The 14,910-nt window shown below is 46.0% G+C and overlaps 1 protein-coding gene and 1 long non-coding RNA gene across 2 annotated transcripts in view; both read left to right on the forward strand.

The window, feature by feature from the left end:
- The first annotated feature begins 665 nt into the window (after positions 1-665).
- Positions 666-1,549, forward strand: LOC148123267 (uncharacterized). Its single transcript, XR_015737036.1, has 2 exons — positions 666-753; positions 1,234-1,549. It is a non-coding gene; the product is annotated as an uncharacterized LOC148123267 (long non-coding RNA).
- A 2,172-nt stretch (positions 1,550-3,721) lies between these two features.
- Positions 3,722-14,910, forward strand: part of Sgpp2 (sphingosine-1-phosphate phosphatase 2) — a 110,086-nt gene continuing 98,897 nt past the window's right edge. The window contains exon 1 of the mRNA XM_048459253.3: positions 3,722-3,992. Within this exon, the coding sequence (XP_048315210.2) occupies positions 3,825-3,992 (168 nt within the window). The 5' untranslated portion in view covers positions 3,722-3,824. The remainder of the gene's footprint in view (positions 3,993-14,910) is intronic.

Raw genomic sequence — 14,910 nt, forward strand, 5'->3', positions numbered from 1 at the left:
ATGGATGCTCCCGCACCCAGGTACACAAGGGCAGCACTAAGTGAACTTTGTGATTTACATATCTATCTATCTATCTATATATGTATATATATATATATATGATGCTGGTAAAAGGGCATGTTAGGGGAAATATGGAATACAGCAGAAGTTGGAGGAGAAAATACATGTAGATAAGATCACATTTCTTTGTATACATGTATGAAATTTTCAAAATTAAAGAAAAACATTTAAAAAGCATTTGCATCGAAGCATTTTGAGTGTAACAAATCAAAGACAGAGTGCCTAAATTAGATTAGACACAACATATAATGCTGACTTATATGTTACAACATTTGGAAATTACATTTTATGGGCAGTGGTAGCACATACTTTTAATCCTAGCACTCAGGAGGTAGAGGCAGGCCGACCTCTGTGAGTTCTAGGCCAGCCTGGTTTACAAAGTGAGTTCCAGAACAGTAAAAGCTTTACAAAGAAACACTAACACAAAAAACGAATATCTATCTATCATCTATCTATCTATCATCTATCTATCTATCTATCTATCTATCTGGTGTAGGAGAATTATCTGTATTCTGTCAATCATATATTTTAATAAAACGCTGATTGGCCAAGCAGGAAGTGTAGGTGGGTCAACCAGACAGGAAGTAGAGGCGGGGCGATGAGAACAGGAATATTCTGGGAAGCAGGAAGCTCTCTCTGCCACTCCTGCCCAGATCACCGAAGAAGCAACATGTGAGCTGACAGCTGAAAAAGGTACCAAGCCATATGCCTAATGTAGATAAGGATAATGGGGTAATATATGTTATAAGAGCTAATAAGTAGCCAGAGCTAAGGACCAATCAGTTTATAATCTTATGGAGTCTTGTGTGTGATTTTCTTTGGGAATTGCCAGCTGTGGGGTGCCTGGTGGGACAGAAACCCCAACAAGCCGGCCCTCATGTTACATCTATCTATCTATCTATCTATCTATCTATCTATCTATCTATCTATCTATCGTTTGTGTGTCGGTGTATCAGGTCTTTCCTCCTATCAGGTAGGGCCTGAGAACCAAACTCAGGTCACCAGGATTGACAATAGGTACCTTTACTAGCTGAACTATCTTGCTGTTCCTACTTTATGTCATTTTCGCCAATAATAGTTTGTTTCCAAACTCTAGAGTCTTCTGGTAGTTTACAAGAACCAACAGTAAATAAATACAAAGTAACACTGCTTTGCCTTCTTCTCATTCCATAGAAATAAAATTTAAGCCAGACCCAGGCTTCCCAGGGAGAGGTGACGCTTCCAAACTTCTGCTGAGACTCAAGGGCATGTTCCTAGTGAACATATAAACTCTGCTTCCTTGTTGATTGTGACAGTGACACCCAGCATCCTCACCACCTGCTCTTTCTCAGAAACTGTACACAAGAAGACTCGGAAGTGAGGTGTGGTCCCAGGACAGGGCATGGAGAATCAGTTGGAAGAAAAGAACTCAAGTTATTGAGTTACATGCCAGGGCAACCTTATCTTGGGGCCATGTAACAAGGAGAAATAAATACGTGTGTTCTTAGAACACTGACTTTTTATTATTGCAACTTACCCATTACCCTTAACTAATAAATCCAATATTGAGATTATCAAAAGATGGCACTGTCTGCACAAGGTGGTACATACCTGTAATCTAGCACTTATCAGGTAGAAGCCAATGGACTTGAGAGTCTGAAGCCAGTTTGGGCTACATAACGAAGCCTCATCTTTAAAAATAAAATACAGAGGGCCACAGAGATGGCCCAGTGCATAAGAGCACTTCCTGTGAAGGCGTGAGGGCCCGAGGATGTGGCTGTGTGGGTTCCGTGACCCCAGCCCTGTGAAGGGCAGAGCCATCTTAGTTCCAGGTTCTGTGAGAGAGTCTGCCTCGGAGGAAGGAGACAGAGCGAGGAGAGCAGGACACACAACACAGCGCACATTGCTGGAACTGGAGACAGAGAGTGGAGGGCAGGACACACAACACAACACACATTGCTGGAACTGGAGACAGAGCGTGGAGGGCAGGACACACAACACAATGCGCATTGCTGGAACTGACTCCTGAAGCCTCATGGAGGTCATTTGGGATTTTCACAAGAGCCTTTAAGAAAGACAGTCACAAGGGAAGATTAGTGTTTATCACAGAAGGTAAAGAAGAACACCGTGACTGATCTCAGGTCTCATGATGACTGAAAACTTGAGTCAGAAACGCTTACCTGAAATATAATTGGGTGCCACACTAAGCATGGCATGTTTTATGCTGTCTCCCCCCCGCCACACACACACACTTAACTAGAAGAAAGGTTGGAGCAACAAATTTGAAAGACATGAAGATTTAAGTGACTTCATAGAAAAGTGTGTGTGTGTGTGTGTGTGCCTGTGTGTCTGTGTGTGTATAGGCAACAGGCTGGGAGCTACTGTAATACCAGCTGTTAAAATCAAACCATGGGTTTTGGCTCTGTGTCCATAAATGACAGCAAGCCGCACTGGGGAGGGAGGCTACGGCCTCCTGAGCTCCACATGGCTGGATATGACATCACAGGGCTGTGACAGTAGGCCCACGCTTCTCTGTAAGAGGAAAATGGAATCTCTGAAGAAGGTACTGCCTTATTAATCACCTTGACCGAGTTTTCCAGGTAGGACTAAAGAGCAAAGGCTGCAGGAAGCAGGGATGGGAGGAGATCACACCATCCTTGGGCGCTGGGAACCAAAGACCTTCAGCCTCGAAGGGCAGCTGGAGTAGCAAGGTGGCAACAGGTGCTCATCCACAGACATTTATTCAGACAAACAGCAGGTTTCACAAGGGAACAACCCCACCCTCCCCCCTTACCCCAGCAGCCTTCTGCTCCCTACTAAGAATTGGATTGTAGTTTTGCTGAAGGGCAATCACCTGAGCCTCTTTAGCTGTTCCTTCTCACTCTCTGCGACGAGGTGCAGAGGTCATTTTAGGATCTCAGAGACCCGGAAGGGAGGATTAGGAGTGTCCACGAAAAACCATGACACAACTGCAGGACGTTTCTTTTGCTGTTTTAAAAGCAGTCACTGGGGTGCCTTGTGGTTTCGCAGCGCTTTGTTTCCTTTGGGTCTAAAGTCTTAGCAAGGCCCAAGGCAGAAGCAGGGGTGGGAATGTGGAGATTACTGTTTTTCCATGACATCACTGGGGTTGACTCTAGACTCTTTATGCTTTTCTTCTGTTGTTGAACAGGTTGGAAGGGCAGGGTGACTAGCCTGTGAGCAGGAAACATTACATCAAGCCGAGTTTGGAAAGCACTGGTAGTTCTCCCTAGGAGCCAGACTCCTGGGAATTAAACCTGCAGAAACCAGGCAAAAGTGGGGACAGGGAGCTGAGGTGTGGGGATGCGTGGGGTGGGGGGAACCGGCAGTTTCACCTTGGGCTCAAGATTTGAAAGGAGTGTCACGAAGCTTCCAGGCTCCCGCAGTGTTTGGAAGGATGCACAGTGCAGGTGCACAGTGCTCTTCCTTAGTGGTCAGCCTGCACTAGCCCGACAGAGTGGGATTGGCGCGCAGGTCAAACACCTAGACTCTTCCAAGCAATTGGGAGAGCACCCTGAGGGGAGGGGGGCTGGGGCCATCCGGGTGGCAAGGAAGGGGTTGGCATCGTGTGCAAGGTGGAGGTAGACACCTGTGTTTCCCCGCGTGTAGGGCGGGCGCTAGGACCCGGGCGGCGCACCTGTTGGCTGGCCCTGCGCCCCGCCCGCCCTACGCTGGGAGCACCCGGCTGCGGAACGCCAGGCCAGGGCGCACGCTGAGGACACGGACGCGCGTGGCTGCAGGTCGGACGAGCAGGGTCGCGGCTCACCATGGCCGAGCTGCTGCGGAGTCTGCAGGATTCGCAGCTCGTGGCGCGCTTTCAGCGCCGCTGCGGGCTTTTCCCGGCGCCGGACGACAATCCTCGGGAGAATAGCGCGGGCCCCTCGGAAGGAACGACGCGGGTCCCCGAAGTCGCGCATCCACCCGCTAACCCGCAGGTAACCGCGGGCAGCTGTCTGCAGTGGGGAGGAGGGCGACGGCCGCCTGCGTGTCTGCGGGTCCTCGCGGCTCCGCGATGGGGACCGACGGGCTCCATCCACCGCCACCCAGCATCCACCCTAGGGAGGGTATGGCGGGGGTCAGTCACACAATGACCTATCGCTGCAGGTGGCAACTACATCTTCGCAGACAACACCCAGAGCCTTTGCATGTATCCGATGAGAGATTTTATACTTTAATTACTTTAATGAGTAAGTTCGCGTTTCAGTAGATTCTGCCAGAAGTGCGAGAGTTACGTAACTGAAAAGGGGAGTAGGGATGTCCTTGGCACTTCCCCGGGCTCCAGCCTGAGAACTGCCCCAGAGTTCTTGGGTTGCAGCAGCATCCTCCTTTTGCTCCTCACAGACTCAGGAGTGGCGCGCTTCGCTTCGCTGCACCACCAACCCTGGGTTCCTCAGAGGATTCACAACCCCACCTCCCGTCACCCTCAGGGATGGGGGTCCAACGCGGTCTCCCTCCCGATAGCCCCTACTCTTGGGGGCCTGCCAGCCCAGTCGGTCTTCCGTGACTGGCCCTAGTGGCCTTTTTCATAGATGCTTTCCATCCCGAGCGAGGTTATACAACTCTACTGCAGCTTTGCGTTCTGCAGTGCCCAGGGACTGCTCCAAGCTAGAAGGACCCAGCAGGCGGCAGATGGCAGCGAAGGAAGCTTGTCTCCCTTGGGCACCAGCAGCAGCTGCCCTTTCCCTCAACTAAGCAGAAAATGATAAACCAGGAGAGAAGCAATTCTACTCCCCCCCCCCACCTTCCCAACACACACACACACACACACACACACACACACACACACACACACACACACACACTCTGTTTTGTTCTCCCGGGAAGATTCTGTTAACTGTAAAGTGACACATCCTTGTGTACAGATAACCACTTTAGAATCTGAATCTCTTGTAGCGTAGAATACTAGAGGCATTGAGTTACAGAATTCATTTGGAAAGGTGGCCCTGAACTGGTTGTGTGTTCTCAGCTAGAGAAATTCTTTACAATACTTTCACTCTATGGTTCCTTCCCTGTGCTATATGACATGCAAATAGCTTTTAGATTAATTCCAGACCCCTGTCTTTACTAGTCCCTTGTCCCAAAAGGCAACGGAGGTGTATAAGACTAATGCCCCACCCCCACGGGAGGCCTTTCCTTCTCAGGCTCCCTGCCTACATTCAGGACCTGAGCCAGCTGTTCTGCCTCCTCGTTGTACCTGCACTTCCTAATTCAGGAAACTGAGGACTATATTTTCCATTAAGTGTTTCTTAAAATGTTTTGTACAATCCGGGCGATAATGTGATTGCACATTCTGGGGAAGGTTCCTCTTCCCCTTTAGAAACAAGCTGAGCTTCTTGCTTCTTGGAGTGCCCAGATTGGGGGGGGGAATCAAGGAGTGGGGTTCTGGTTCCCTCCCCAGACTTGAATTACTATAGCCCAGGAACTATGTAAAAGAAAACTGAGAATTCAGGATAATAAAATCCAGGTAGTGGCTATAACAGGGAAAAAATTAACTTGAGATCTTTTGATAAGAGAAGGGGTTGTGAGTGTTTTAAAAGTGTTTTAAGAGAGAGGGAAGGTTAGCTCTTAACAAATAGGAATAATTGTATCTCTGCCCCCAGATAACTCACAGGGTCTTAAGGGGGCAGTTGTGAAAACTCTTCCCCAGAGCCCTGTTTCCTTTCTCTTTTGGCTTTTCACAAACCAGACGGTGGCTGAACAACCTTTTAGCATATTTTTTAAAAGACAGTTTCACTATGTAGCCCAGGCTGGCCTTGAACTGGTAAAACTCCTGCCTCCACTTCCCAAGGGCTGAGGTGTTAGGTGTGCCCGTCAAATGGGACACCCTTCAGCTCTCAAGGACAAGCCCTTTGCTGACAGCAGGCTGTTAGTTCTCCCTGCTTCTTGAGGTGTGTTCCTTGCAGAGTGCACTGCATTGTGTAACTGCCTTTGAGTGGGGAGCTGATGATGCCAGCCTCTTCCTGTTGATGAAATCGCCAGCAACGCAGGAGCTTTGTTGGTTCTGCCCATTTTCTTGGATCTTCTTCACCCAGTTGAAGCTCTGCGAATTCTGTGGCTATCTAAGCATAGCTTGCAGTGGGAAAATCAATAGCTTTTAAGATTTTAAACAGAGACTACTAAAGATCAAATTAAAATACCAAATGATTTTTTTCCCCCACATAGCCTAGAAGACAGCCCTGGGACATTGACTTCGGATCTTTCAAATAGTTGAGAAGTTAATTCCTTCATCAGAGTTACTTTAGATCTCAAGGAATCTACTTCATCTCCTACATTTTCTGTATTTATTGTAATCCTTAACACTAGACAGGTAAGGAAATGAATAAGGGCTTCCCATACACATTCTCATAATACCACACACTTTCAGGTTAGAGATTAACTCTATCTTTTACGAGCTAGGGTGTGGCTTGGCTTGCATAAAGCCATCGTTGGAAAAAATGGGCTGGGCCTTAGACTTTGCCCAGTGAGTCTGAGTCCCTAGCGTTGAATGACTTGTTGAGAACCACCCAGATAGCTGCACCGTTTCGGGAAGCCAGATCTTTTGATTCCGAAGTCTAAACTTGAAGCTTCCATGGCAGAAATCCCAGGGCTTTGTGTGTGCCTTGCTGAGAAGGTGTGGGGCATGCGGCTTGGCTGGACAGGGTGGAAGTAAGACAGAGTGAGGTAGTACCAGCTGCTCTTTACAAAGGAGCAGGGTTAGCCATCAGAGGGTTTTCCTGAATGGCCTTGGGAGGTAGTGTCCTGCTCTATGTAGGGATCCTAGGACTGTGTACGGAGGCAGAGACCAGGATAGAACTGTGTTTATTTGTTCTGAGGTCAAGCCAACCTGCCATACAATGGTGTTTTGGTTTCTGACACCCTCGCTTGCCCAACGCTGTTGTGTTTAGGCTTTGTGTAACCTTTCTTCATCATTACATTGCACTGGGCTTGGACTTTCCAAACATCGCTATGCTCGATAAATACTTTTTGATAATTGCCCACACATCATTCTCAAGTTTGGTTGCCTAGGAATCAAAATTAGGTTGTGTTGAAAATTACTTTGTTCCAGCCTGGACAATGGTGGCTGAGAAACAAGTGGATCTCAGAGTCTGAGGTCAGCCTGGTCTCTAGAGGGAATTCCAGGGCAGCCAGGGCTACACAGAGAAACCCTGTCTCAAAATATCAAAACCAACCAAACAAAAAACCTAAGCAACAAACAAACAAAACAAACAAAAAACCCTTTGCTCCAAGACATCATAATGTTACTTAACACATATGCTGATTTTAAAAATATAAAATAGCCGGAAAGTGGTGGTGCACGCCTTTAATCCAAGTGCTGACTTGGGAGGCAGAGGCAGGAGGATCTCTGTGAGTTCAAGACCAGCCTGGTCTACAAGCACTAGTTCCAGGACAGAGAAACCCTGTCTCAAAATACAAAAACAAAAATAAATAAATAAAAAATAAAATAAAATAAAGCTAGGCAGTGGTGGTGCACACCTGTAATCCCAGCACTTGAGAGGCAGAGGCAGGTAGATCTCTGTGGTTTGAGGCCAGCCTGGTCTACAGAGCAAGTTCCTGGACAGTCAGAGCTCTTACACAGAGAAACTTTGCCTGGGAAAAAATCAGTGTGTGTGTGCATGTGTGTGTACATATATAATAAAATAATGTAGGAGAGATTATTAATATATGTAAACTATTAAAAAGGGTCAAAGGAGCAAATAGTAAAAGAACACAACCATGGTCATTTCTAAAGAGCAAGAAGCCCTGGTACCAAAACCAATGAGAAGATCAGGTTTAAAAGCCAAGGAGGTTTATTGGTTATTTTTCTGTTGGCTGTGATAAAACACCATGACCAAGGCAGCTTATGGAAGAAAGCGTTCATTTGGACATATGGTTCCGGGGCTGGGGGGTTGAGGGGAGAGTCCCTATGGTGGCAAGCTGTAAACACTGCAGGAGCCATGAGCTGAGCCTTCCCATCTCAAGCAGAGAGATTTATGTGAGGCTTTAAACCCTCAAAGCCCCGCCCTCAGTGACATACTTCCTCCAGCAAGACCATTCCTTGTTAGTGCCCCTCCCCCACGCACCAGCAAAGGACTAATTACTCAATCCCTGGAGTCTAGGTGGGACAGTTCTCATTTAAACCACCATGGTTTGACCCGGTTGCATGGTTTGTGCTCTTGTTTTAGATTTAGACCCAGTTGTATTGTGTATATAAGATGGTATTTTGAATGAAAAAAAAATTTGCAAAAATGCAAAGCAATGAAACTTCCATCATAAACAAAACACAGGAGGAAGGGAGGTTTTTTGGACATCTTTGCACTTCTGTTTTCTCCCTTCAAACTTTCAGGGCCTGTCTAAGCCAACTGGAAGTCTACACAACGCCTCCGCTGGGTTATTGGTTTGCTCACCTCCTGGGGATTAGGCGTCTAGGACCAGGCTATTGCAGTTTCTTGTGGGCTGGGCAGCTCTCGTCCCATCTGCACAAGAGCGGAGTGGAACAGAACTGTGTTTGACTAAGCGGTTTTACATTATGGTCACTTAAAGGAATGGAACTGTAACAGCAAGCCAGCAAGAAAAATCATGTCCAGAGTCGAGCCCAGTGGAACTGGCAACTGAGGGAGAAGCCCTGGGTTCTCTTTCCCTGGGACTCACACCCATAGGCTGTTCGGTATGAGAGTGGAAGCGAGCCAGGAAGTAGTGATACAGTGACAGCTGTGGCGTTCTAACTTCATTGCAGCCGACCTGGCTGACAGGTCAAACTTCAGGTTTTGATTAGCCTCTGCGTGATGTTCAGGCTTAAAAGGGTAGACGTACCACTTTAAAAGTACAGACTGGTGACTCTTTTCTTCCTTTTCTAGTTACAGGTTAAAAATTTTCTAACCTGTTAAAGGTTTTTCTAGTTAAAAATTTGAGAAAACATGAAGGAAAAATTTAGCCATGCCCTTGTACTGCCCAATTGATGAAGGCGCAACACCCAATAGTTGCTCAAGCAGAGTACGACGTGATATTTAATGGTTTTTTTTTGTTACTCTATCACATGGGTTGCCTATAATTCCATTGGCCTACTGCTGGCCTTTAGATTATTGCTACTTTTCTCATGAAAAGTAATAGCATTGTCGGGTGGTGGTGGCACAGACCTTTAATCCCAGCACTCAGGAAACAGAGGCAAGTGGAGCTCTGTGAGCCTGGTCTACAGAGCGAGTTCTACAACCGTCAGGGCTACTCAAAGAAACTCTGTCTTGAAAAAACAAAACAAACAAGCAAACAAACAAACAAAAAATGGCATCTTTAACATCTTTATATAAATGTATTTCCATCTAATGAAAGACCCTAATTTCTAGGGTTCAGGAAGGATCCCCCAGACTCAATAAGTCACGCCAATGGATGCAAACAGCAAGAGGATTCTTTATTGTCGAAGGCGACAACGGGCGACTCAGTACTCCAGAGAGACTGAGCCCCCCTTGTATTTTTCCAGCCAGTATTTATAGGCTCTCAGGGCTACATAACAGGGAAGCATAGCAACAGCAACATCATTGGTCAACTGAAATTAAATTAACATATGGGGTGGATCAACATCAAGGACAAAAACAAGTCTACAAAAATAAGTCTAAATTAAGCTAGTTTCAGCCAGTTTCTGCCCCCTTAGGTTTCGATACACAAAGGACTGGGTATTTTTCTCAAGACTGCTTCTGCCGCCGCCCACAGATATCCTGTTTTGCCCTGGCCAGTTTGATCAAAACATCTTAAGATGGAGACCAGGGCTGGGGTCTTTCAATCTTAAGATGGAGACTAAGGTTGGGGTCTTTCACTAACATTTATAATCTCCTGATTCAAATGTCCAGACAAGGATGAAAGATATGGATATACATTATGACTCTTCATAGTTTTAGCCGAATGATCCTGGAAGCAGGTATAATACTGTGAACAAGAATGAGCACATGCTTCCCGCTCCCGGCCAAGGGGACACACTAATGAGTTCTCTCCTCTTCGGGATAAACAGGCCACTTGTACTTGAGTCTCCTCTTTGTTTCCCTCGTTTATAATCATCTATTGATCAGCTGCTGTTTCTGGGACATTCATCTATCTCAGAGATACAAAGATAAACAAGCTTTAGACCCTTGTCCCTCGAAGAGCTCCAATGAAAATGGCAACACGAAGAAACACGAGGCTAGAAGGATGAACGCCGGGGCCAGAAAGGGGGCTCAGCTGTTAAGAGCACCGACGGCTTTCCAGAGGACCTGAACCCAATTCTTAGCATCCACTTGGCTGCTCACAGCTGTCTGTAGCTTCAATCCCAGGGAGTCAAAGGCCTCTTCTGGCTTCCGTGGTCACCCGGTATGTATATTTGGTTCACAGACATACATGCAGGTGAAAAGCCCACACACATGAAACAGATAAATTTTCTCTCAAAAAAAGAATGAACCTAGGAAACGATGGTGGGGAGAACTTGGCTCCCTAGCAGAGACCTTGACATCTCATGCTGCAGCTTGAAGAAAATAGATCAAGTAGATAAAAATGAGAGAGGCTCATTTACTTGAAGTTCCTCATGTGCTAAAACTTGACGCGCCACTTTGGGTGAGTGATAACAAGATTAGCATGAGATCAGTACCATCAGGGAAAGACTGTCCTACTTAAAAGGGGTAATTGAAACACCTAAAAATAGTTAAAATGATCAGTCAGATGAATATCTTATCTAAATTTTCAAGAATGGAAACGCTCTACTACCCATTTAGGGAGATAAAACATACCTGCTTCTGTTTTCTATTTTTTAACTTTTTTTGCAGTGTTGAAGTTCAAACCCAGGGTGTCAAGCATACTAGGCAAGCACTCAACTGCTGAGCCACATCCCCAGCCACTTCCAATGTGTGTGTGTGTGTGTGTGTGTGTGTGTGTGTGTGTGTGTGATGGTGAATGTATATGTGAATGGAACCCAGAAGTCGACTTTAGGTGTCGTACCACACTGTTTTTTAAACAGAGTCTCTCACGGCCTAGAACTTAGCAAGTAGGCTACGCTGACTGGCCAGTGAGCCCCAGGAATATGCCTACTGTCACTGTGCCCCCCATGATGCCCATGGCTGGGATTACAAAGAGGTACCACCGTCTCCCGTGTTTTCACATAGGTCCGAGGGATCAAACACACAGAACCTGCTGTTTGCAAGGTGAGCACTTCATCTGTTGAGCTATTGCTTCAAACCCATCCCCTCCCCAAGGTTTTTTTTTTTTTTAATGTGGGATGCACATAGGGGCTCACAGAGAGTATAGAATGGAAAGAAGGGAGGAGAAGGGAGCATTACAGTGTAGAAAAAAACAGATACTATCTTGACCAGGTGATCAAGATCAGTACCAACAGTGAAAGTCAAGTCATATGGACAGCGTGGACTCTTGACGGCTACCTAAATTATATCTCTTGATACATAGTGACTGCCAGTCTGCAAATCCTGCTGGGTTTCCTCAGAACTGTAGAGGTCATCGTAACCAGGACACTGAGAAACAGTCATGGTCAAGAGGAACCTCAGAAATCTGATGACTGAAAAGAACAAACCCTAGATGGTGGAAACCTTAGGTGAAAACCAAGAGTCTGCCTAGAGTGTGGACTTCCGGTAATCATAATGTATCCATTCTGAAACCCACATGCCATACTAATTGGGAGCGTCAGCACCAGGGTAGATTGGCAGCAGAATGTATGGAGAGAATGTGGCCGTTCTATCTATCTTTCTAAATTTTTTTCATAAATTTAAAACTGCTCTAAAAATAAAACCTATTTAAGATTCAACACATGGGAGGCTAATTGGAAGGAGTTCAGACAGGGAATCCTTTATGTAGGCAGGGTAAGAAAAGAAATCAGCATGGGGAAACAGAAGCATCTTAAGGCACCAGCCTCTGTGAGCAAGAGGAGGGGACAGGGTTTGCTGAACGCAGGTCCCGGAGAGCAGCTGAGGCTGAGGACAGAGACTGTGGCCTGAGGCAGGTCTGTACCTGGCCGAGCAGGAAAGTGTTGGATGTGATCCCCAGCAAGAGAGAGAGAGAAGAGAGAGAGAGAGAGAAGAGAGAGAGAGAGAGAGAGAGAGAGAGAGAGAGAGAGACTTTGTAGAGAGAGGTAATCATACACAGCAAGGCAAAGTGTGGGGAGATGCATGTTGATTTCATATCCCATTTAGCATATCCTGCTGTTGCACTCCCCTTTGGCCAGTTTCCATTTAGAATATCCAATGTCTTAGTTGGGGTTTATATTGTTATAAAGAGACAACATGACCATAGCAACTCTTACGAGGAAAACATTTAATTGAGTGTGGCTCGCTTACAGTTTCAGAGGTTATGGTCATGAAGGGGAGCATGGCGCCCTGCAAGCAGATCGGTGCTGGAGTGGAGAGTTCCATGTCTTGCTGGCAACAGGAAGCCAACTGACTCACAGGGTGGTATCCTAAGTATAGGAAACCTCAAAGCCCACCCCCACAGTGACGCACTTCCTCCAACAAGGCCACACCCACTCCAACAAAGCCACACCTCCTAATAGTGCCGCTCCCAATGAGATTATAGGAATATGGATTTATGGGGGGGGGGCATTACATTCAAACTACCACATCCAGGGGTCTTGGGCACCTGGCTGATCCTGCCCATAAAGCTGAGTTTCTGGGGGGGGGGGAACAGAGGACAGATTCAAAAGAGTGAATGGAAAATCTTCAGCATTGTGCAGGAAAAGCTTGCTGTAGCCCTTCTGACTGGCAGTTTGGTCTAAGGGCAGAGTTGTGGGCTGAAGTCTTAATGTAGCAGAATTTGGACTCTACCCTAAGGTCTTGAGGATGGGAATCAATTTCATTCCGCAGGAAAAGTTAGAATTAGTAACGTAGAACAATGATTTCCGAAGGGATTTCAAGGTGTCTCTGTGGGAAAGGATATGTGATTTACTGTACTGTTCAAAGGGGAATCAGGAGGGGTGGTATAAAAGTCTTTTAGAGAGCTGTCGGATTCAAGCAGCAGTAGGACTAACCTTTACCCAGATCTTACTGTCTGTTCAGGGTAATGTCTTCATGGTATGTTGTCTTCCTCATACAAGTGGCTTCTTAAGATGTAGGCCATCATGTTGCTGCTTACGGGGCCATCATTATAGGGACAAGCTGATGGGCTAAGGATCGAGTCATTGAACTCGTGTGCTGGACAGTGTCTTATGAAATGACCAGGCAGAGACTTCATCCACTGGGGTCTGCCTGCTGGATCCTGACTCATCAAATCCATCAGATTGCTTGAGGAGAGCCAGAATACAGGACCCAGATACAAGGACTTAAAGAGTGCTTGCTGATGGGAAAGAGAGACGTCTTTCAATGGGAAGCTTAAGGCCGAAAATGCAACAAGAAAGCAGAGGCCAAGGTGGAGAAGACGGTTCTGTGTGTAGCAGTGGGGAAGTTCAGAGTGGGGATGGAAGCTGCTGAGTGTGGAGGTGGAATACCCCCACCTGGGACCTGTGCAACCAGGACGTGCTGATCCCTGCCGCTTGTATAGATTTGTTGTTTTGTTTTTTTTTTTTTAAAAAAAGATTATTTATTTTTTAATTTGCACCTATTTGTAATCTCAACCTTCCCTCCCCCAACTCCGGGGCACAGGAAACCCTGTGGAAGAGGTGGCAGAAAGAGCATAAGAGCCAGAGGACACAGTACACAAGGCCCTCTAAATCAGCACGAGCAAAGCTCGCGTGAACTCAGGGCAGCGTGTACAGGGCTTGCATGGGTCTGTGCAGGTCCTCTGTGTGTCTATCATGGCTTCCAGCTCAGTGTTACTATGGAATTCCTGAGTGTGAATGAGTGGGTCTCTGTTTCTTGTGCCTACTCTTGGGCTCCTTTCTGTTTGTTTGTTTGTTTCCAAGTCTGACATTTTAGTTTTGGTCTTATCTTATCTTGTTTTATTTTGGCCTCTGAGAAGCCTGTTTCTTTTCTAATGAAAGACAGAAAGGGAGTGAATCAGGATGGGAGGGGAAAAGAAGGAACCGGTGTCGGGGGGGGGAGTAGAAGGAGAGGAAACAGTAACCAAATATATTATAATTAAGTATATATTTTTTAAAAGGCTGATTTAAAATCAAGTGCCATGAAGTTATTGTGCATCTGGACTTACTAAACTTTCAGTAGAGTGCAGTTGAAAAGATCCATAATAAAGAATTGGTAAGAATTGATTTTAGGGATGGAGAAAGGCTTGGTGGTTAAGAGCACTGGCTGCTCTTCCAGAGGACCTGGGTTCAAGTTCCAGCACTCACATGGCAGTTCACAACCATGTCTAAATCCAGCCCCAGGGGATCTGATACCTTCACACCAATCCACATAAAATAAATTTAAAGAAGGAATAGATTTTATATTGTCTGTAAAAATTAATAACATTTCCCACCTGTAAGGAATTTGATGAAAAAGTTTTCATGAAGCCCGGCATGGTAGTGTACTCCTTTAATGCCAACACTAGGGAGGCAGAGACAGGCAGATTTTTGTGAGTTTGAGGCCAGCCTGGTCTACAGAGTGAGTTCCAGGACAGCCGGGGTTACACAGGAAACCCTGTCTTGAGAAACAAACAAACAAACAAACAAAACAAAAAACAAAGCAAAAATGTCTGTGAATAAATGGGATCCCATGGCATATTCTATTCATATTGATACTACTATAGCTACTATGTAAGAGGACAACCTCACACTTATCTGCTTTCAGTTTTAAATTTTGCTTTCAGGTTACCACATCATCAGGCAAGGTTCTTGTAAAGCCTATTTCCTTGGCTATGTAACTTTTTAATCTAATGAATTCGTAAATTAAACTTCTTTCGTACTATAAAACAGTCAAGATTTATCTGTTTAAAATTTGTGCATGTATCTGTGCATCTGAGTGTGTGTACATGTACCATGTGGCC

Source organism: Myodes glareolus, chromosome 1 (genome assembly GCF_982192425.1).
Source record: "Myodes glareolus chromosome 1, mMyoGla1.1, whole genome shotgun sequence".
NCBI classification, from domain to species: Eukaryota; Metazoa; Chordata; class Mammalia; order Rodentia; family Cricetidae; genus Myodes; species Myodes glareolus.